The sequence below is a fragment of the Chinchilla lanigera genome, unplaced genomic scaffold, assembly GCF_000276665.1.
Source record: "Chinchilla lanigera isolate Chin_1 unplaced genomic scaffold, ChiLan1.0 scaffold00013, whole genome shotgun sequence".
NCBI lineage: Eukaryota > Metazoa > Chordata > Mammalia > Rodentia > Chinchillidae > Chinchilla > Chinchilla lanigera.
In genome coordinates, this window is record NW_004955414.1 from 14,506,541 (window position 1) to 14,522,978 (window position 16,438).

General features: G+C 40.9%; 1 protein-coding gene across 2 annotated transcripts in view; it reads left to right on the plus strand.

The window, feature by feature from the left end:
* Positions 1 to 16,438, plus strand: part of Gdpd4 (glycerophosphodiester phosphodiesterase domain containing 4) — a 92,770-nt gene that overhangs the window by 35,221 nt on the left and 41,111 nt on the right. For both annotated transcript variants that reach the window (XM_005379839.2, XM_005379840.2), the window contains 7 exons: positions 5,914 to 6,007; positions 8,016 to 8,075; positions 11,181 to 11,279; positions 11,352 to 11,445; positions 12,952 to 13,029; positions 13,865 to 14,010; positions 14,382 to 14,464. In XM_005379839.2, coding sequence (XP_005379896.1) covers positions 5,914 to 6,007; positions 8,016 to 8,075; positions 11,181 to 11,279; positions 11,352 to 11,445; positions 12,952 to 13,029; positions 13,865 to 14,010; positions 14,382 to 14,464 — 654 coding nt within the window. The remainder of the gene's footprint in view (positions 1 to 5,913; positions 6,008 to 8,015; positions 8,076 to 11,180; positions 11,280 to 11,351; positions 11,446 to 12,951; positions 13,030 to 13,864; positions 14,011 to 14,381; positions 14,465 to 16,438) is intronic.

The window sequence follows — 16,438 nt, forward strand, 5'->3', positions numbered from 1 at the left end:
GGTCGTGAGTTCGGTTCCTGGTACCGAAGAAAAACAAAAAAAAACAAAAAAAAAAAACCAACCAAAGATTATAGACTAAGCCAATGGTGGCGAACCTGCAGTGTCAATGCTGCAGCCAGCTGTTTATTATCATTGAGAGCTCTAAATCTTTAGGTCACCATCACTGACCTAAACGTTTAGCTTTTCTACTGCTTTTTATTTCATGGTGCATCTCTGATCTTTCATCTGATCTTTTTTTGCATTAAATATACCTTCAAGAATATCCTTTGATAAGAATCTATCAGTGACAGTTTCTCTGTTTCTATTTTTGTGATGGTGACTTAATTTCATGTTTATTCTTGAATGATATTTTAGATGGGCATAAAATTCTAATTTAGTAGTTTTTGCTTTTAGCACTTTGAATTCTTTATTCTAATATCTTCTTGGATTTTTTTCTCTTGAGAAGTTTGCTGTCAGTCTATTTTTTGCTGTCTTGAAGGTAGCTGTCTTTTTATCTTCTTGCTTTAAAAATTTCCTCTGTACTTGGTTTTCAGTAATTTTATTATGACATCCATGGTTGTGGCTTCCTTGTTCTAATTTGGCTAAAGTTCTTAAATCTGTGGCTTTATGTGTCTATTGACTTTTTGCTGTCAACTTAGCAAAGCAGTATCTTCATTTCTCTTCCCTGCATGTTTGCGATTTCAAGAGAAACTTTGGAAGCAGAAATGAGACAGCAACTTTGAAGGCTGGTGAAAGGCAGTAAACTGGCAGCACACACACATTATTTCTGATCTATAAAGTCATCTTGGAGGTGTGGGAAGCACCTGCATCTGCAACTGCCCCCCTCTAACTTCCACCAGGTCTCTTACCCTGAGTCTCGAATCAAGTTTTTTGTTTTGTTTTTGTTTTTTTGAGACAAGGTGTTGCTATGCAGTTCAGGCTGGCCTTGAACTTACGGTGTAACCCAGGCTGGTCTCAAACTCCCAGCGATCCTCCTGCCCTGGCCTTCTGAGCCCTGGAAATATAGCTTAGCAGCACAATGCCTGTCTAAACCAAATTTTTATCCAACTTTGTAGCGGAGTGCTAGATTCTGCAGGTTCCTTAGGCCGTCAAGCCTACAGGTGAGGAAGCTCAGTTGCAGAGTTGAATTTATCTTTGTGAGTTTCAGTTCATCTGTGGAGGTTTTAGTTTGTCTGTGCTCTTTCTACTCCCTGTCCAGCTTTTCTTCCCCAGACACAGCCTGACTAACATACAGTGACTCAAAGCCCAACACCAGCTGTAGGGAATCACCCTCTTGCACAGATTTCTTGGTAAGTCCCCCTAACTTTATAAAATCTAATCCATGTAATAGATCCCTTATTCTGTTCACTCATAGTGGTTCTGCTCTGATCAAACCCTTAGAGATACAGTAATTGGGTTTCTTTTTTGTTTTTGAAGTTTTAATGCCTTTTGAAAAATTATTATTTTAAATTGTGGTACAATACACATAACATAAAATTTACCTTTTCAACACTTAATTATTTGTAACCAACACTGTCCAATTCTAGAAATCTTTTCATTTTACAAAACTAACAGTGAAATTCTGCACCCATTACATAATTACCAACCCCTCCCCTGAATGCCTGGCAAGATAACTTTCCTTCTCTGCCCCATTCCACATCCGCTGTCCTCTCTTCCTTCCTATTATGGCTTTAATGTAAACATCTCTTCATATTGGCCATTGGTATATCATCTTTGCAGAGCTGTCTGTGACACTTTCCTCATTTTTAATCGGGTTATTTGTTTTATTGTAAGATACAATAATTGTTAAAGTAGGAGTTCTAGAGAAATAGAACCTTAAGGATAGGTGCTTTCAAGCTGATTCTGCATTATCTAGAGTTAGTTCTCTGGATTGATTACATTTAAGAATTAAAGGCCCTATTTCCGGTGGTAAAGGTGACAGTGATTGTCTGTGGCACGCAGTGGCAAAATATTTGCTTCTGACTTACAGATACCTGTGATCAAGGAGATACAGAAGCCAAGGCTTTGGCTGACTAAGCAGTTGTCTCCATAGAACACTTCAGTGAAATAAGCCTATTGGTGACTACTTTCAGTAGTGAAGGGATTGCATTCAGAAGTCTTGCCACAAAGCTAAGCTCTCTGAATTCACTGGGCTGATGGGATTACTGGGTTACAGGGACCGAGATAAGCATTATTACCATAATGGGCAGCAGAGCTGATACAATAATAAGAGTGATATGACTGAGAAGACATTTGACATTGGCTCACTGATCACAATGTCCCTAAAACTGGGATAGATGAGCAGCCTACTAAAATCTTATTTAGATTTTATCTGTAGAAAATATTGTTCTCATAAAGAAAATCTGAATTGAATCACCACAGTAGAGAGTGTGGCTCCTGAACAAATTCCAAGGCAGACTCAAAGGCTCTTAATGAAGGAAAAACTGTGGAGAAAGACCCAGCTACATGGCAAAAGTGTTTGCTTTCAGTCCTCCACCTAGTTTTCTCCCCAAGGAACCTCTGACCACTTACAAGCATGGCCACGCATTGATGAAGAATTTGGAAATTGCTGGACACTTGACAACTGATACACAACTGGAGGTTTAAGAACACCGTTGTGACTCACCAGTCAGACTAGGTGCTTTTGGATATAAGGCGATCAGTGGAATCTTGGCTTGGGTCTGTCTTCTCAGTGAACCTCATGTGTGCCCAAACCCACATTATCATGAGTTCTCTATTTCTGAAATGTATCATTATGTGAACATATATATTCAGTAGCAGGCAGAATCCCCATAGCATCATTCCATCATCCAACAGAGGATGTATGTATAAAAGTGAGCTCCAGCAGGTCCTAAAGCAACAAAGAAGTTACACAGATAATTTGCCATTGCTGCATTAGCAAATTACCACAAATTTAGCAGACTTAAACAATACGCATGTGTTATTCCACAGTTCTGTAGGTCAGAAGTGGGGCATACTCAGTTGTATACCCTGTTTAGGATTACCTAAGGCTGAAATCAAAGTGCTAACTGGCCTGAGCTTCTCCCTGGAAGTTCTGGGTGACAGTCCAGCAGTCAGTCAGCAGGTGAAATGTAGGCGTCAAGGACAAACTGAAACACATCAGAGTAAACTGCAGCCCACAAGAACAGATTGCAGCAAGTGGGGACAGCGTGGAAACTACGACAATAAACTGGAACTTGTGTTTATCACTGCCTCCAAACTTAATGATAGGGTCACCTGCAGGAGAACCTGGTGCCTTTCATCACTGATTTGCATACTTATCTGGCCTAGGACTGGAAGAAACTGAAGGAAGTTTGTCAGGAGCAATGAGAATGTGGGCCTAAGTGTTGCCCCACGTCAACTAAGTGAACTACCAAATACTGACATTGCAGAAGACCTCCACAGTGCCCGGGGTAGACCGCCAGTATTTACTTTACGCAAATGTTTTGTGACCAACCTTATCTCAATTGTATACTGGGATAAAATTCTGAGAAATGTAGTTTCTGTTTAGCTAAACTTGACTCAGTTAGTACATCACCTCGGTTCTCTTAACTGTCACCTCAGTATCTATACACACTTCTATTAACCATCCTTTCTGTCTGTCTAACATGATGAAATTATCTCTTATACAACTAAAAACATACCAACTCACTCCCCCAGAAAGGACATAAACTTCCTTTATCGTGACCAGGTGATGTTTATTCCTTTAATCTAAGATTGATAGTTATGTTCACATAACATGTTTTCTTCATTGGTAGAGGAATGGGAGAAGGGATGTGTGTGTGTGTATGAGCAGAACTCTGGCCCCTGTGACTTTGTCCTCTCATGTCACACTAGTGGTGATGTTATATTAGATGGCAAGAGAGACTTTGCAGATGTAATTAAGGTTACTAATCAGCACTTTTCTTTTATTTTTATTAGTGCATGTTTGCCATACATAGTGATTACTGTCCTTGTGGGGAGTTGGTCCATGTGCATAACATGTCTTAATTCCTTTTTCATTCTGTTTCTCTTCTCTCTGTCCTCACTCTGTCTCTAGATCTCCTTCACTTTTGCAAAAGATTTATCTCCCTATTTCCTATTATCTATCTTTTATTTGTTCTTTATTTTTATTTCTCATTTGGGAGAAACCATGCAATATTTAAGCTTGGGTGTTTGATTTATTTCACTTAACATTATGGTCTCAAGATACATCTATTTTTCTATAAATGACTGAAGTTTACCCTTCCTCATGGCAGAGTAGCACTCTGCAGCATATAAATTCACTTTCTTTATCAATTTATCTGTTGATGGTCATGGAGACCACTTCCAATAGTTAGCTATTATGAATTGAGCTGCTATAAACACGCATATGCCTGTCTTATCTTCATATGATGTCTTTAGCTCTTTGGGAAAGATACATAGAGAAGGAATAGCTCAGTTGAATGGAATTTCTATTTTTAGTTTTCTGGGCACTCTGCCCTGATTTTCATAGAGGTTGTACCAGTTTGTTCCTCTTCCTTCCCTGCCCCTATCCCCTACTCCCAACCCTACCAGCATTTGCTATTATTTGATTTCTGGGTGATCACCAATCTTTCTGAAGTAGGCTGATATCTCAGTGTTGTTTTAATTTGCATTTCTCTTACAAGGGCAGGAAATAATTTCTGTTATCTTGAGAGGAAAAGCCTCAATTCTTTGACACCAAGAATAACCCGTTACTCTTAACAAATTGTTAGCAGTTTTCTCTCATACAATATTTTAGGAACAAAATAATCAGGACTATGTTTAAAGGGCTCTCATCTCTTACACAGAATAGAGCAATTAATGTGTAGTTATTATTGCAATTATATAGATAAAGAACCTGACAAAATAAAAATTATTAGTTTTGTTAAGGCAGCAAATGTATGGGGTGATTCTTTTCTCTTTTGATATTAAAGAATGTCTTTATTGTACAGTGATCCCTCCCCTACCGCAGGAGTTATATTCCAGGTGAAAATCCGCTAAGTAGCGGCATTATATTTGTTTTATTATTTATATATATTTTAAGGCTTTATAAAGCCCACACTCCTATAAACCTTTCCCACTCTCTTATTAACCTTTCTCACACTCTTATAAACACTTCAAATGCTCTTAAACACTTCCTACACTCAAACCTATGTAATTTTAACAACATAAAATTCTATATGGGTACTCGATGTGAAGTGGACAAGGAGAGATGCTGAAAGTACGGGCAGAGTGCAGCAGAGCAAACAGACCGATGCTGCAATCACTGAGCCAGTCAGCACCCAGGATACAGAACACAGTGCTGTGATGGTCATCTTCCATCCCGTCAGCCAATACTGTGCCGCTTACAATCTCACGGTGGCAAACTTGTGCAAGTGGTAGTGGTGTACTGCACTTCCACTGTGTACAGTATGGTATTCATCCACTGATGAAATACATACTGTATTTTATTTTGATTTAATATTCTTTCAATATGTTTGAATTAACATTTTTATATTGGTTTAAATTTGTTAGGCAAAAATAATTGAAATCATAAATATTATATAAATACCTATCTACTGCAAAATCCCACTATATAGCACAAACTCCATGATACAGAATTAGATACTTTTTTTTAAGCCTGTGATACAGTGAAGCCACAATAAGTCAACCACAATATAGCAAGGGATGACTGTATTCTAAACAGGTAATAATTTTTGAAGACATATTCTTAACAATTTAAAAAAAAACCTACCACTTATAGAGAGCACACTGATGGACCCAGCTGCCTACGGGACAAAGTTAAAACTCAAGAAAATATCTCCAAAGCTTTCACAGATGTGTTCACAAAGTGCTTTTCTTACGTCCTGCCATTTCCTATGCCTCTTCTAGTCTGGTCTTCTCCCCATGCTTGATGCAGATATTACTGCTGATTTCTGCTGTATTTTAAGAATTGAAACAAATTTTTTTCAGGGTTGTTTTTCTAGTAACAGGATCCTGGTTCTTCTGGTCCATTCTAATGCTGAGTTTCTTTATAATACTGACTGCCTACACTTTATTGCTGCTGGTGAGTAGTGCTTCCTATTTCTCTTTCCTGAATAGCCTGTGAGGTACTCTTATCTGTGGAATAGTATCTAACTGGCTTTGGGAGCACCCAGAATTTATGATCACTGTAGTCTTAGCAGAATTAGGGGTTATGTCAACTATTTGCATTTTATCCACAAGGTATAGGAAGTAGGGGAAAAGGTTTGTATTATTAGGGGATGTGTCTGACTGGCTTGTTCTTTTGAAATGGTAGTACAACACCCTTTCTCTACTCCCCTGTTTTATAATCTGTCCCATGGTTCACTCAGTGTTGACATTTTAAATATCCACAGCCTCATATCAGCAGTCTTTCTGGGCCTATAAATAAAAACTATTCTAATGTACACATGTTAGTCAACTAGCCCAGGCGCAAGGTATATCTTAGCAAAAGTCTTTTGGTAATATGTGACGCTACTTCTCATGCCTCGCATGGTAAGTAGTATAGCTTGAGAAATTTATACTATGCAAGAGAAAAGTCTGTCGAAAGAAAGAGCTTAATGGGAGGATAACTTCAATAATTTAATAGTTTTTCTGTGCCCATTTATACACAGAGCAGATTTCTTTCTGATTCTACCATTCTGTGTCCCAGCTGATTTCATATCTGATACAAAGCAACCCATCTCCATGTCTGTTGCTATTCACATTAATTTTTTCTTTAAACAAAATTTTTTATTATATAAATACACTGTGACAAATATGAAGTATATGGAAATCAGTAAAACACAGTTTTACTGTAGCTTCTGTTTTCATACAGAATACTCTATAGTGATACACATGAGACATACAATTGCAACTGTTCATTCACTGAATCTTACAGACAACTAAGCCACAGGCAAAAATAACGAACACAGATGGGATATTATACTTGGCACTAGGGAGGTCTAAACGAAGTTCTGCAGGAGTTCAGAGAAGAAAGAGGATTAAATAAGATTTCTTAGAAGAGTAGGATTTTGAAGAGGTGATGGGTTAGGGTGTATGAATGGGGAAGAATACTTCTGGGCCGCCGGTATACATCATAAGAAAGTAGCAGTGAGACAGAAACAAACAAGATGTCTCATTAAGAGGGACAGGTCAGTGCTCTTAGCATGTAGGGCGTAATGAAGAATAATGGGGAAACGTTTCTTGTCACAAATTTTGCAAGGCCCGGAGAGTAAGACTGAGACACTTGGCATAAGCCAGGCTGCTGTATGAGACAGTCATTCTGGAAGTGATGGTTTGGAAAGTGTCCAGAGGCAGAGAGACCAGCTAGGAACTCCTCTTGTCAGTCAGGAAATGCACAAGTATGTGCTCTAGGCCAAACTGTGGGCTGAATTGTACCACTTTCACACACCATTAACATAAAATGTCACTGTTAGCTTGTAAGGTGAGTGGGAGCTCTAGTGTCTAATAAAGTAGTTGTATTTTCACAGACTTTCTGTTCTACTGTACCTCTTTCTGAATAATTGCAACCAGAACAGCTGTGAAAAAGGAGGGAGAACTCAGTTCTTCTCCAGCTCCATCTTTGTTATATTACAATCCTGGTCAAGTTGTAGAACTCTTCTCTCGGTCTCCTCCTTTCTCAAATGAAACTGATCATAATGTTTATAAAATGGTACTTAATAGGGCTGAGTAAAGAACAAATGGAAACATGTATATGGAATTATTTTGTTAAAAATGTGAGCCCCTTGTGCACTCAGCCTGCCATAAATATCCCAGCATCAGAAGCCTCCAGCGTTTGGTATCCGTCTTCACGCTCACTGGATGATTAGCACCAGTGTGGTAATTATTATTAAATACCAGAGGAAACAATAATGAATCCTGGTGGTGCTGATAAACTTTACAGCTAGGAGGTGTTATTGAAGCTGGCTTGCTTCCATAGGCTGATAGTATAGGTTTAGGAGGAAGTAAAAGTTGTACCTGGCTATGAGAGGCATTTTGAGCTATAGAACAGTGCTTTGGACAGCAACTTGGTAATTTCAAAATAAACCCCTCTTTCTTGCTTGCTTTTACAGATACTTGGAATTTTGTTGCTCCGGGAAAGGATTGAGCTATACCTGCACACGTGCCATAAGGTAAGACGTGGGCATCCTCTTAGGAGACCTTAGACCAGGACTGACTGTGCACCTAGGCACTCGGTGTTACGTATACCATCACCCTTCCTTTCATTGTCCCCCTAGAGGGAAGAGACCTGCTTACACAATTTATACTGAAATAGTTAAACTTCTAACAGTTGTACCTATTTACTGAAGTTGCTGAATCCACGGGGAACCCGCACTTTATCCCTCTTCACTACTTCATACTAAACTCAGCCTGTAGCCTTGTTCTTCCCATTCGTTGAAGCCTTAGACAAGCTCCTTACCTAATTAGTCCTTTTCAGTCACAAAAATTCTTGTTTTAGTCATTAAAATCTTTTTAGTTCTTTATAGTCATCCAAACTCCAACTTTATTTATCTCAAAATGTTTTCTCTATCCTATTTGGGCCTGATCCACGCCTGCAGTGGTGGGAAGGGCATGACAACCCTTTCACCCCTCCCACCGCCAAGCGGTGCCCAGGATCAGAGGAGATGGGAGACAAGAACACTCGCACAAAGGCCCAAGATGAGCATCAGGTGGATGCACAGTTGACTCTTTCTCCTACGATGTTTTTCTATGTGTTCAGAGACTTTCTGCTGAGATACTTGACTGCCACTATCCTCATAGGATCAATGCTTATCTTCTTATGACCCCCCTTAAGTTCCTACTTTGAGGTCTACTTTTTGACGCTTTCATGGTTTGAATTCCTTTAAAATGATACCAGCATGATTTCCCTCATAGGGTCCCTATCTGGTACCCACAGAACAAGCCACTTTTCTCTGTCATCTGTGGCCCTATAACATATTTCCACCACAGCCTTTCTTATTTTGTTCTACCATGGGTTTGAGCAGCTCTAGGAACAGCCTCTTGTTTTGTATGTGTGGTGAGGATGGGGTTCTGGGGATTGAACTGCGTTGTCACACTGAGCTATATCCACAGCCTTTTAAATATTTATTTTGAGACAGGCTTTGCTAGGCTGGGCTCAGACTTGTGGTCCTCCTACCTCAGCTTCCCAGAGTGCTGGGACTACAGATGTGCACCACTATGCCTGGCTGCTTTTGGCTTTTTTATAGCCTTTTCCAGGCATGGTTATGATACCGTACTTGTGTTTCCCAAATCCAGAAACATGTCAAATTCTCCAAGTAAATTTCTTGTTACAAATTGATAAGTACAAGTTAAAAATATAAATTTAAGAGTTACTTAAAATAGATGGAAATTGAAGCCATGAGATCTTCTAGGAGAAGAATATAGCTTGAAAAGTAAACAAATAGGCCTTATTGATAACACCATTTATTTTGTAGTGGAGGGCACCATGATCAATTATTCGCTAGTGAGAATTCCTGTGCATTGAACCATTCTGATTATCATTCCCACCCTCATCGCTGCATATGTTACCTGAGCCTGAGTCACAGCAGGCTCTCATCATCTCCTTTGAAACCAGGAAGCCCAATTAAATTGCAGCATTTCTTTTTCATTCAAACATAAAGGGCAGTGTTGTAGTCAGGGAAACAGTACAGGACACATAATTTATAGGATTATTTTATAACAGTCACCCAAAGAGTCATATACAAAGAGAGTGCAGGAAATCTGTCCACACACTGAGACCAAAAGAATCCGTCTGAGGGCCTGGATCCCATGGCAATCTCCCACATTAGTTCAGCTAAAGACCTAGAGCCCATCACAATGGCCCCCACAAGTCCAACAGGAGGCCAAGGGCCCACGACAATGTCCCATGCAAGTCTGTTTCGTGGATCTGCCCTGGGAAGGCCCAAGGGTCAGTGGTGGAAGCTAGAAAGTCTGTGCCAGCGGGATGAAGGATCTATGCCAACAGGCTGAAGGATCTGCACTGGAGAGAGGAAGCAATGCTCAAAGTAAAAACCAGAGCTCCCCTGAAAAATATCACAGCCATCCTCGCAACAGTGAGGTCTGAGCTCATCTGATAATCAGGACAGCCAAGTTCCCATCAGGAAAGACAACATGACAAGCTTCTCCAGGAGTCTGAGCAGTGCACCATCTTCCCCTGTGGAGCAAGGAAGTGATACTCAAAGTGAGGACCAGCGCTCCCCCAAAGTGCACCAAAGTCATTCTCAGTGACAAGGTCCTGAGCTCCTCAGATGATAACAGCCTAGTTCATCAGGAAAGCCAGCATGACAAGCTCCTCAGGAGAACCAGCAGCTCCCAACAGCTCCTTAACAGCACCTCTTCTTCTTCTTCTCCAGTTCTGCCTCTTATGCTGCTGGCAACAATCCTCGGGTGCGCTTCCCACACCCAGCATCACACTGACTCAGTTTAGCTGGTGTTATAAGTTGACCACCAGTTGTCAGTCCACTACAGATAGTCCCTATGATCTTTGCAAGGATGCTAACACTTTGGTCACCAGTGTATTTTTCAGTGTCCTTTGGGACTTTCCAAAGAACATTATAGGAGAAGAAGTTGAAAAAGTAATGTTTTGTGGTCTTACTGCTCTTTCTCTGAAGTATATAGTGTTCTGGAGAGCAGATGTTTTAAATATTTATGGATATTTACTGTATGTCAGACATCCCATAAGGCACTGAAGATACACTGATAAGTAATTCAACTGTTATCCTTGACTTCATGAAGCTTTTAGTCTGTTGGGGAAAACATACATCAAAAAGGCAAGTACACATCTATAATCTCAGCACTTGGGAAGGTAAGCTAGGAGAATAGCAACTTAGTGAGACCCTGTCTCAAAAAAAGGCAATTTTAAAATATCATTTATATTGAGTATATGATTGCAGTTTAAAGAAGAGGCAAAGATTGGTACTGGCTGTTGTTGAAACTGAGTGAAAAATAACCAAGCCGTGCTGAGGGCCTGGTTGAGGCTGGAAATGAGAGATTGGTCATGACACCAAAACACATAATTGTGTAATTTCCCCAGATGTGTTAATATCATAGGCTGAGGAGCAAAGAAAGCAAGTGACCGGGCCCACCGCTCAAGCAAGTGATGGGGGATTTGCAGGATGGTTAGGTGAAAAGGATGAGGAGATGAGGTCCCTGATATTGAGAAGATACACATACAAACCCCAAGGACAGTTTTGATTCAAACCTTCTTCCTGGAAATCAGATCTTTTCTGTTTCCCCAGATCCTGATTTTGGTAGCCATCCTGCTGCACATTTTATTAATGGTGGTTTTATTCAAATTCTGGAATGAAAGGTGGCTGGTAGTTGGGCTGTCACTGAAGGTAAGCATCATTCTGTAGCTCTTGGCACTATCTGTCCTGATATATCCAGCCTGACTTTTGACTTTGTCCCAGATCTTTGCGCCTTATGTGCACCTGAGCTGCATAATTCTGATGGTTATCATTTCCTGGCCGCTGACCATCTACGTGGCATATTTGGAAAGAGAAGGTATGTTTTGTTGGGTAGAGCCTTGCCTGATTTTAACTTGCATTTTCCACTCAGAAAAGCAGAAATTTGGTTGCTAGTCAACTTTATTTATTTATTTATTTATTTATTTATTTATTTTTGAGACAAGGTCTCACTATGCTGTTCAGGCTGGCCTTGACCTGACTATGTAAGCTGGGCTAGCCTCGAACCTGCCACAATCTTCCTGCCTCCATCTCAGATCACTGGGATTACAGGTGTGCATAAGCACATCTGAGTGATGTTTTTTGAGACAGGGTCTTGCTGTACAGTTCAGGCCAGCCTTGAGCTCACTTTGTAGCCCAGACTGATCTCAAACTCACAATGATCCTCCTGCCTCAACCTTTTGAGTGCTGGGATTAGGTGTGTGCCACCATGCCTGGCTTTGTTTTGTTTTTGATACAAGGTTTTACTTTTCTTCTTCTTCTCCTTCTTCCTCTTCTTCTTTCCTTTCTCCTTCTCTCTCTGTCTCTCCCTGTCCTCCTCCTTCTCCTCCCTCTCCCTCTTCTTCTCCTTCTCCTCCCTTTCTTCCTCCCGCTCCCCCTCCCTGTCTTCCTTCTCCTTCTCCTCTTCCCCTCCCCATCTCCCTCCTCTCCTTCTTCTTCTCCTTCCCCTCTTCCTCCCTCCCTTCCCCTCCCCTCCCCGTCTCCTGTCTTCTTCTTCTTCTTCTTCTTCTTCTTCTTCTTCTTCTTCTTCTTCTTCTTCTTCTTCTTCTTCTTCTTCTTGTATTGGGGATTGAACCTCATACTTTCTAGGCAAGCTTTTGAGTGCTGAGCTTCATTCCCAGCCCTGTCTCTTTAAAATTCTTTCAGCTTGTTAGATACGTTCCTTTAGTTCTCACTACTCCGTGTAGAGTCTTGATATTTCCATGACCAAAAAGGCCCTTCTTCAAGAGTTCTTCTTCTAGAAAAATAAGATTTTTCTTTATGTTCTCATACATTGTCTATCTAGAGCCATATGGAGGTATAGAACCTACTTTTATTTGACTTGGTCATCATGCTGACACAAGCACAGTTCTTTCAGTTTACATTTAAATATTACTAATTCAACTAACACTCTGCAGAGTTTACTGATTACATATATGTAAGTCAAAGCAATCCTCTGTGAGGCCCTGCAATACTTAGGAACTTACAGCAGAAGTAGAAATATCTCTCTCTGTTATTTTTTTACTGCAATGGAAACAAAAGAGAATGTAATCTGTACACTAAACTGGTTTGAGAATGGAATTATCTCCCTACATCCTTACTGACTGAGAAACCAGTAGGATTTTTGTTCCACGTCTTCCCTTTTTTGCTATTTGTTTAATAAGGGGTGTTTGCTTTATGACTTGTGGGAGGTTACAGGCAAGGGAAAGGCTGGCTGTATATGGTGCCATTGTATTTTTGTATATATGTGCTTCTATGTGGAGGGTAAACTTTAGGAACTATTTCTGGGGAAAGAACCGAAAGAAGACAATAACAAACTCTTCTTTTTCCACTTTCTAAATTTTAGTTAGAATAAGAAGATCCAGGACATCATATTACCAGAAAGAAAGTCTCAAGAAATATAATATATTCACAAGATTAAGAGGTTAGAGCTGGGGACCTAGATTTGAAAACCATGGAATCATAGGTGGGAACTTAAAAATGTTCAAATGGGTAAAATCCTCAGAAGTCTAAAATAGTAAGTGTTGGGAAATGACTTTGATAGCAGGGATTAGAGACAGGTTCTGTATATGAATATGTGTGTCCACACGTGTTCAGTGAGAGGGAGGGAGAGATGGGGGAGGGAGGGAAAAAGGGAAGCAAATAACTAATATTTGCTGAGTAACTATTATGAATCAATGCTGTTATAACAAGTCTATAAGGCTGATGTTGCAGAAAGGCAGCCCTATTTTGTAGAACAGAGTGAGGACCAGGGTGGTTAAGGTTAATGCCCTTAGTCACACAATCAGGGAATGATAAAGCTTGGCTTTCAACCCAAATTTCTGTCATTTAGTGCCCTTTCCTCTGTACTGCACTGACCTGGATATAGAGGCATTTTAACATGATCTTTACAGGCTTGGAGATCAGAAAGTTTTCTCAGAACTACCCACCCTCCTCCTGGGGAGTGACTCTTTAATATTCCCTCTCTTTTCTTCCCTGCCCATTCTCTCTACTATTCTGTTCTCCATCATTTTTCAGTTCTAGTAATGTTACCTTAATAGTAATGCCTTACATTTGGACAGTCCTATATATGTATATCCAAGTCCCTGAAAGTAAGGCGGGGTGTGACAGAAAGAGAAAGCAAATCGGCCAACCTGCAGTCAGAGAAACCTGTGGACAGGATGTTTACTCAGACTACTGATTTAAGGTAGTTGCGTGATATGATTTTCTATCCCTCTTTTCCTTTTCTTCTACTTTCTTCTCCTTCCAACATTTTTTAGCTCTACAGTTGGCTATTGGATTGCCTTTTATTCTTATTCTCATATGTCTCTATGCGATGCCACTGGGGATTTACTCTCCCTGCATTCAGGAGAAGGAGGAGTTGGGGCCTAAGCCAGTCTTTTTTGCACATAGAGGCTCACCCATGGTAAGTCTGGCGTGAGGAATGTGAAGAAGTACAGGTATGTGTGGGGCAGGCATGTGGGCGAGAGAAAGAAACTTCAGTAACACAGGAGCCTCTGGAAAGAAAATGGGCTTGTCTTGAGAGGACAAGAAAAAGGAGTGAATTATATGGGTTGAACTTAAACCTACGTTCACCTTACTGTCAGTCTATGTCTCTCTACCATGCCCAGTGTCAGATCAGACAGAGGAGAATACAGGTAACCTCTTTAAAAAGAGAACTAAAGGAGCCAAGCCCTCTTCCCAAAGCCCTTTCATTCCTCGATTCCATCTTTATTATAAAAGTGATACTGGGAGGAGAGACTCTGAGGCGTAGGGGTCTGATCTTTTCTTCCACAGGCGGGACCAGAGAATACCATGATGGCCTTTGAGAAGTCTGTTGAAGAAGGAGCCTATGGACTGGAGACTGACGTACATCTAAGGTAGGAAAGTAGGAACTGGGGTAGAGGGAAGGAGGATATGTGTCCAGTGAATGGAGGAGAACCAGCATGGGCCAAGCTACAGAGAGGACAAGCCCTGAGAAAGTTCTTCCTGTGTGCATGTGGTACAATAGCATGTACTATATCTCCTTTACCAATCATATCTCTGTCCCTCCACATTATCAACCATGAGTTCGCATGCTAAAATACTCTGTGTAGTTTCCACACATAATTCAAATTTGTCCCCGTTGTGAACCATACTTGCACCTTAACCCTTTTCATGACATTAGCAATTTATTTAACATATATTCTCTAGATACCTACTATATTCTGGGCTTTCTGCTGAGTGCTTAGAAGATGTAGTTGAGTAAGATACAGTCATGTCTAAAGAGGTGTTCCCAGCTAGTGAAGGAGATGTGATATGTTTATAGATAATATAACCGAGAATAATGCCATTTATGATAAGAGCCTTCCAGAGAAGCACAAGCAAAGTGCAGAGGAACCGCTGTAGAGGAAAAGGCCACTCCTATTCTGTGAATGAAAGAAAAAAATCTATATGATCCAAGATGTGTTTGGGTTGAGCCTTGAAGGAAATATGTTATTTTACCAAGCAGAGATGGGAAAGGAAAGCATTCCAGACAGAAGCATAAGTTTATTCAGTCATTTTAATCAGGAGTAGCAAGTTTATAGATCATTGAGTTTTAGGGACAGGAGATTGCCGTGTGAGGAAGAGGTATGACTGCTAGTCTAACCGAGGCTGGATCATGGAGACTCCTAAATGTGCAACAGGCAACCATGCTAGGTTAACTCACTGGTTTAAGATGTGTTTCAGAAAGAATTATCAGGGAGTTGTGTAGCATAATGTAGCAATGGGCCACAGAAAAACAAAGGGAGACTTGGATCAGAGCAGGGATAGGCACAAAAGAAATGTTTTCCTTGTATATACATGTATTTTTTTCCCCAGTAGAACTTACATACCTTGGAAGTTCAGGAAATAGAAAAGCTTCATTTCTAGCATGCTTGTATATGTGTGTGTGTCTGTGTCTGTGTATATAATGTGTACGATGTGTTTTTGCAGTCGTTCTGTGAGGCAAGCGAAAAGAAATGAGCATTCTGTTTCATAGAGGAAGAAACTCTAGTGCTGCGCCTGGGTATGGAGAAAGACATTGTACTGCTCAGTTCATAAGGCTAGAATGGGTGTGATAAAGTCCTGGTTAGCACTTGATTTTCTGACTCAGACACTGGGATTCTTTACACTACTTAACAGTGACAACTTTTTTACACAGAATATTTGGAATTGAGATTGAAACTGGTTATTCTATTACAAGTCCTAGGATCATTCATGGAAGTACCTGGTGGTTATGAGTGTAAGGTGGTAAAGGCACTGAGCTAATAAACTCCCAGAAAATTGTCCCTCTCTGTTCTCTTACTTTTGTGACTTCAGCTGTGATGTGGATGATCCTTCCAACTCCTTCATTTCTCTGCTTGTTAACTTCTCCATTGCCAGCAATCATCTCCTCTTCCTACTTCCACCACATTCATGGTTATACCCAAAGCTTTATTGCTGCCTCAAAACTGCAAATCAATTAGGGTCCAATCAGAACACGAAATGAGCCCCACACGCCTTGCGCCAAGACAGCGAGTACTCTGGGAGCGGCAAGGCTCGTGAGTTCAAGTCTGTGCTGGACGCACACCACCACGATTCCCAGCTGAAACGCGCGGAGAGGGCCAGGTGCTTCCCATCTGATCCCTGAGGGCAGAATGTGCAAACAAAGACCCCACGGACATTACAGACTAAGTTGCAGCGGCAAAGAGGCCCAGGGGACGGGCGGGGCGAGCAGGCTCTCTGAGCTGGCCGAGCAGGCTCCCCCACCCCCGTGCGCCTTGCTCCGAGACAGCGAGTTCTCTGGGAGCGTCAGGGCTTGTGGGTTCAAGTCTGTGCTTTGCCTTTGCCCAGACCCTCCAGCGAGTCGAAGG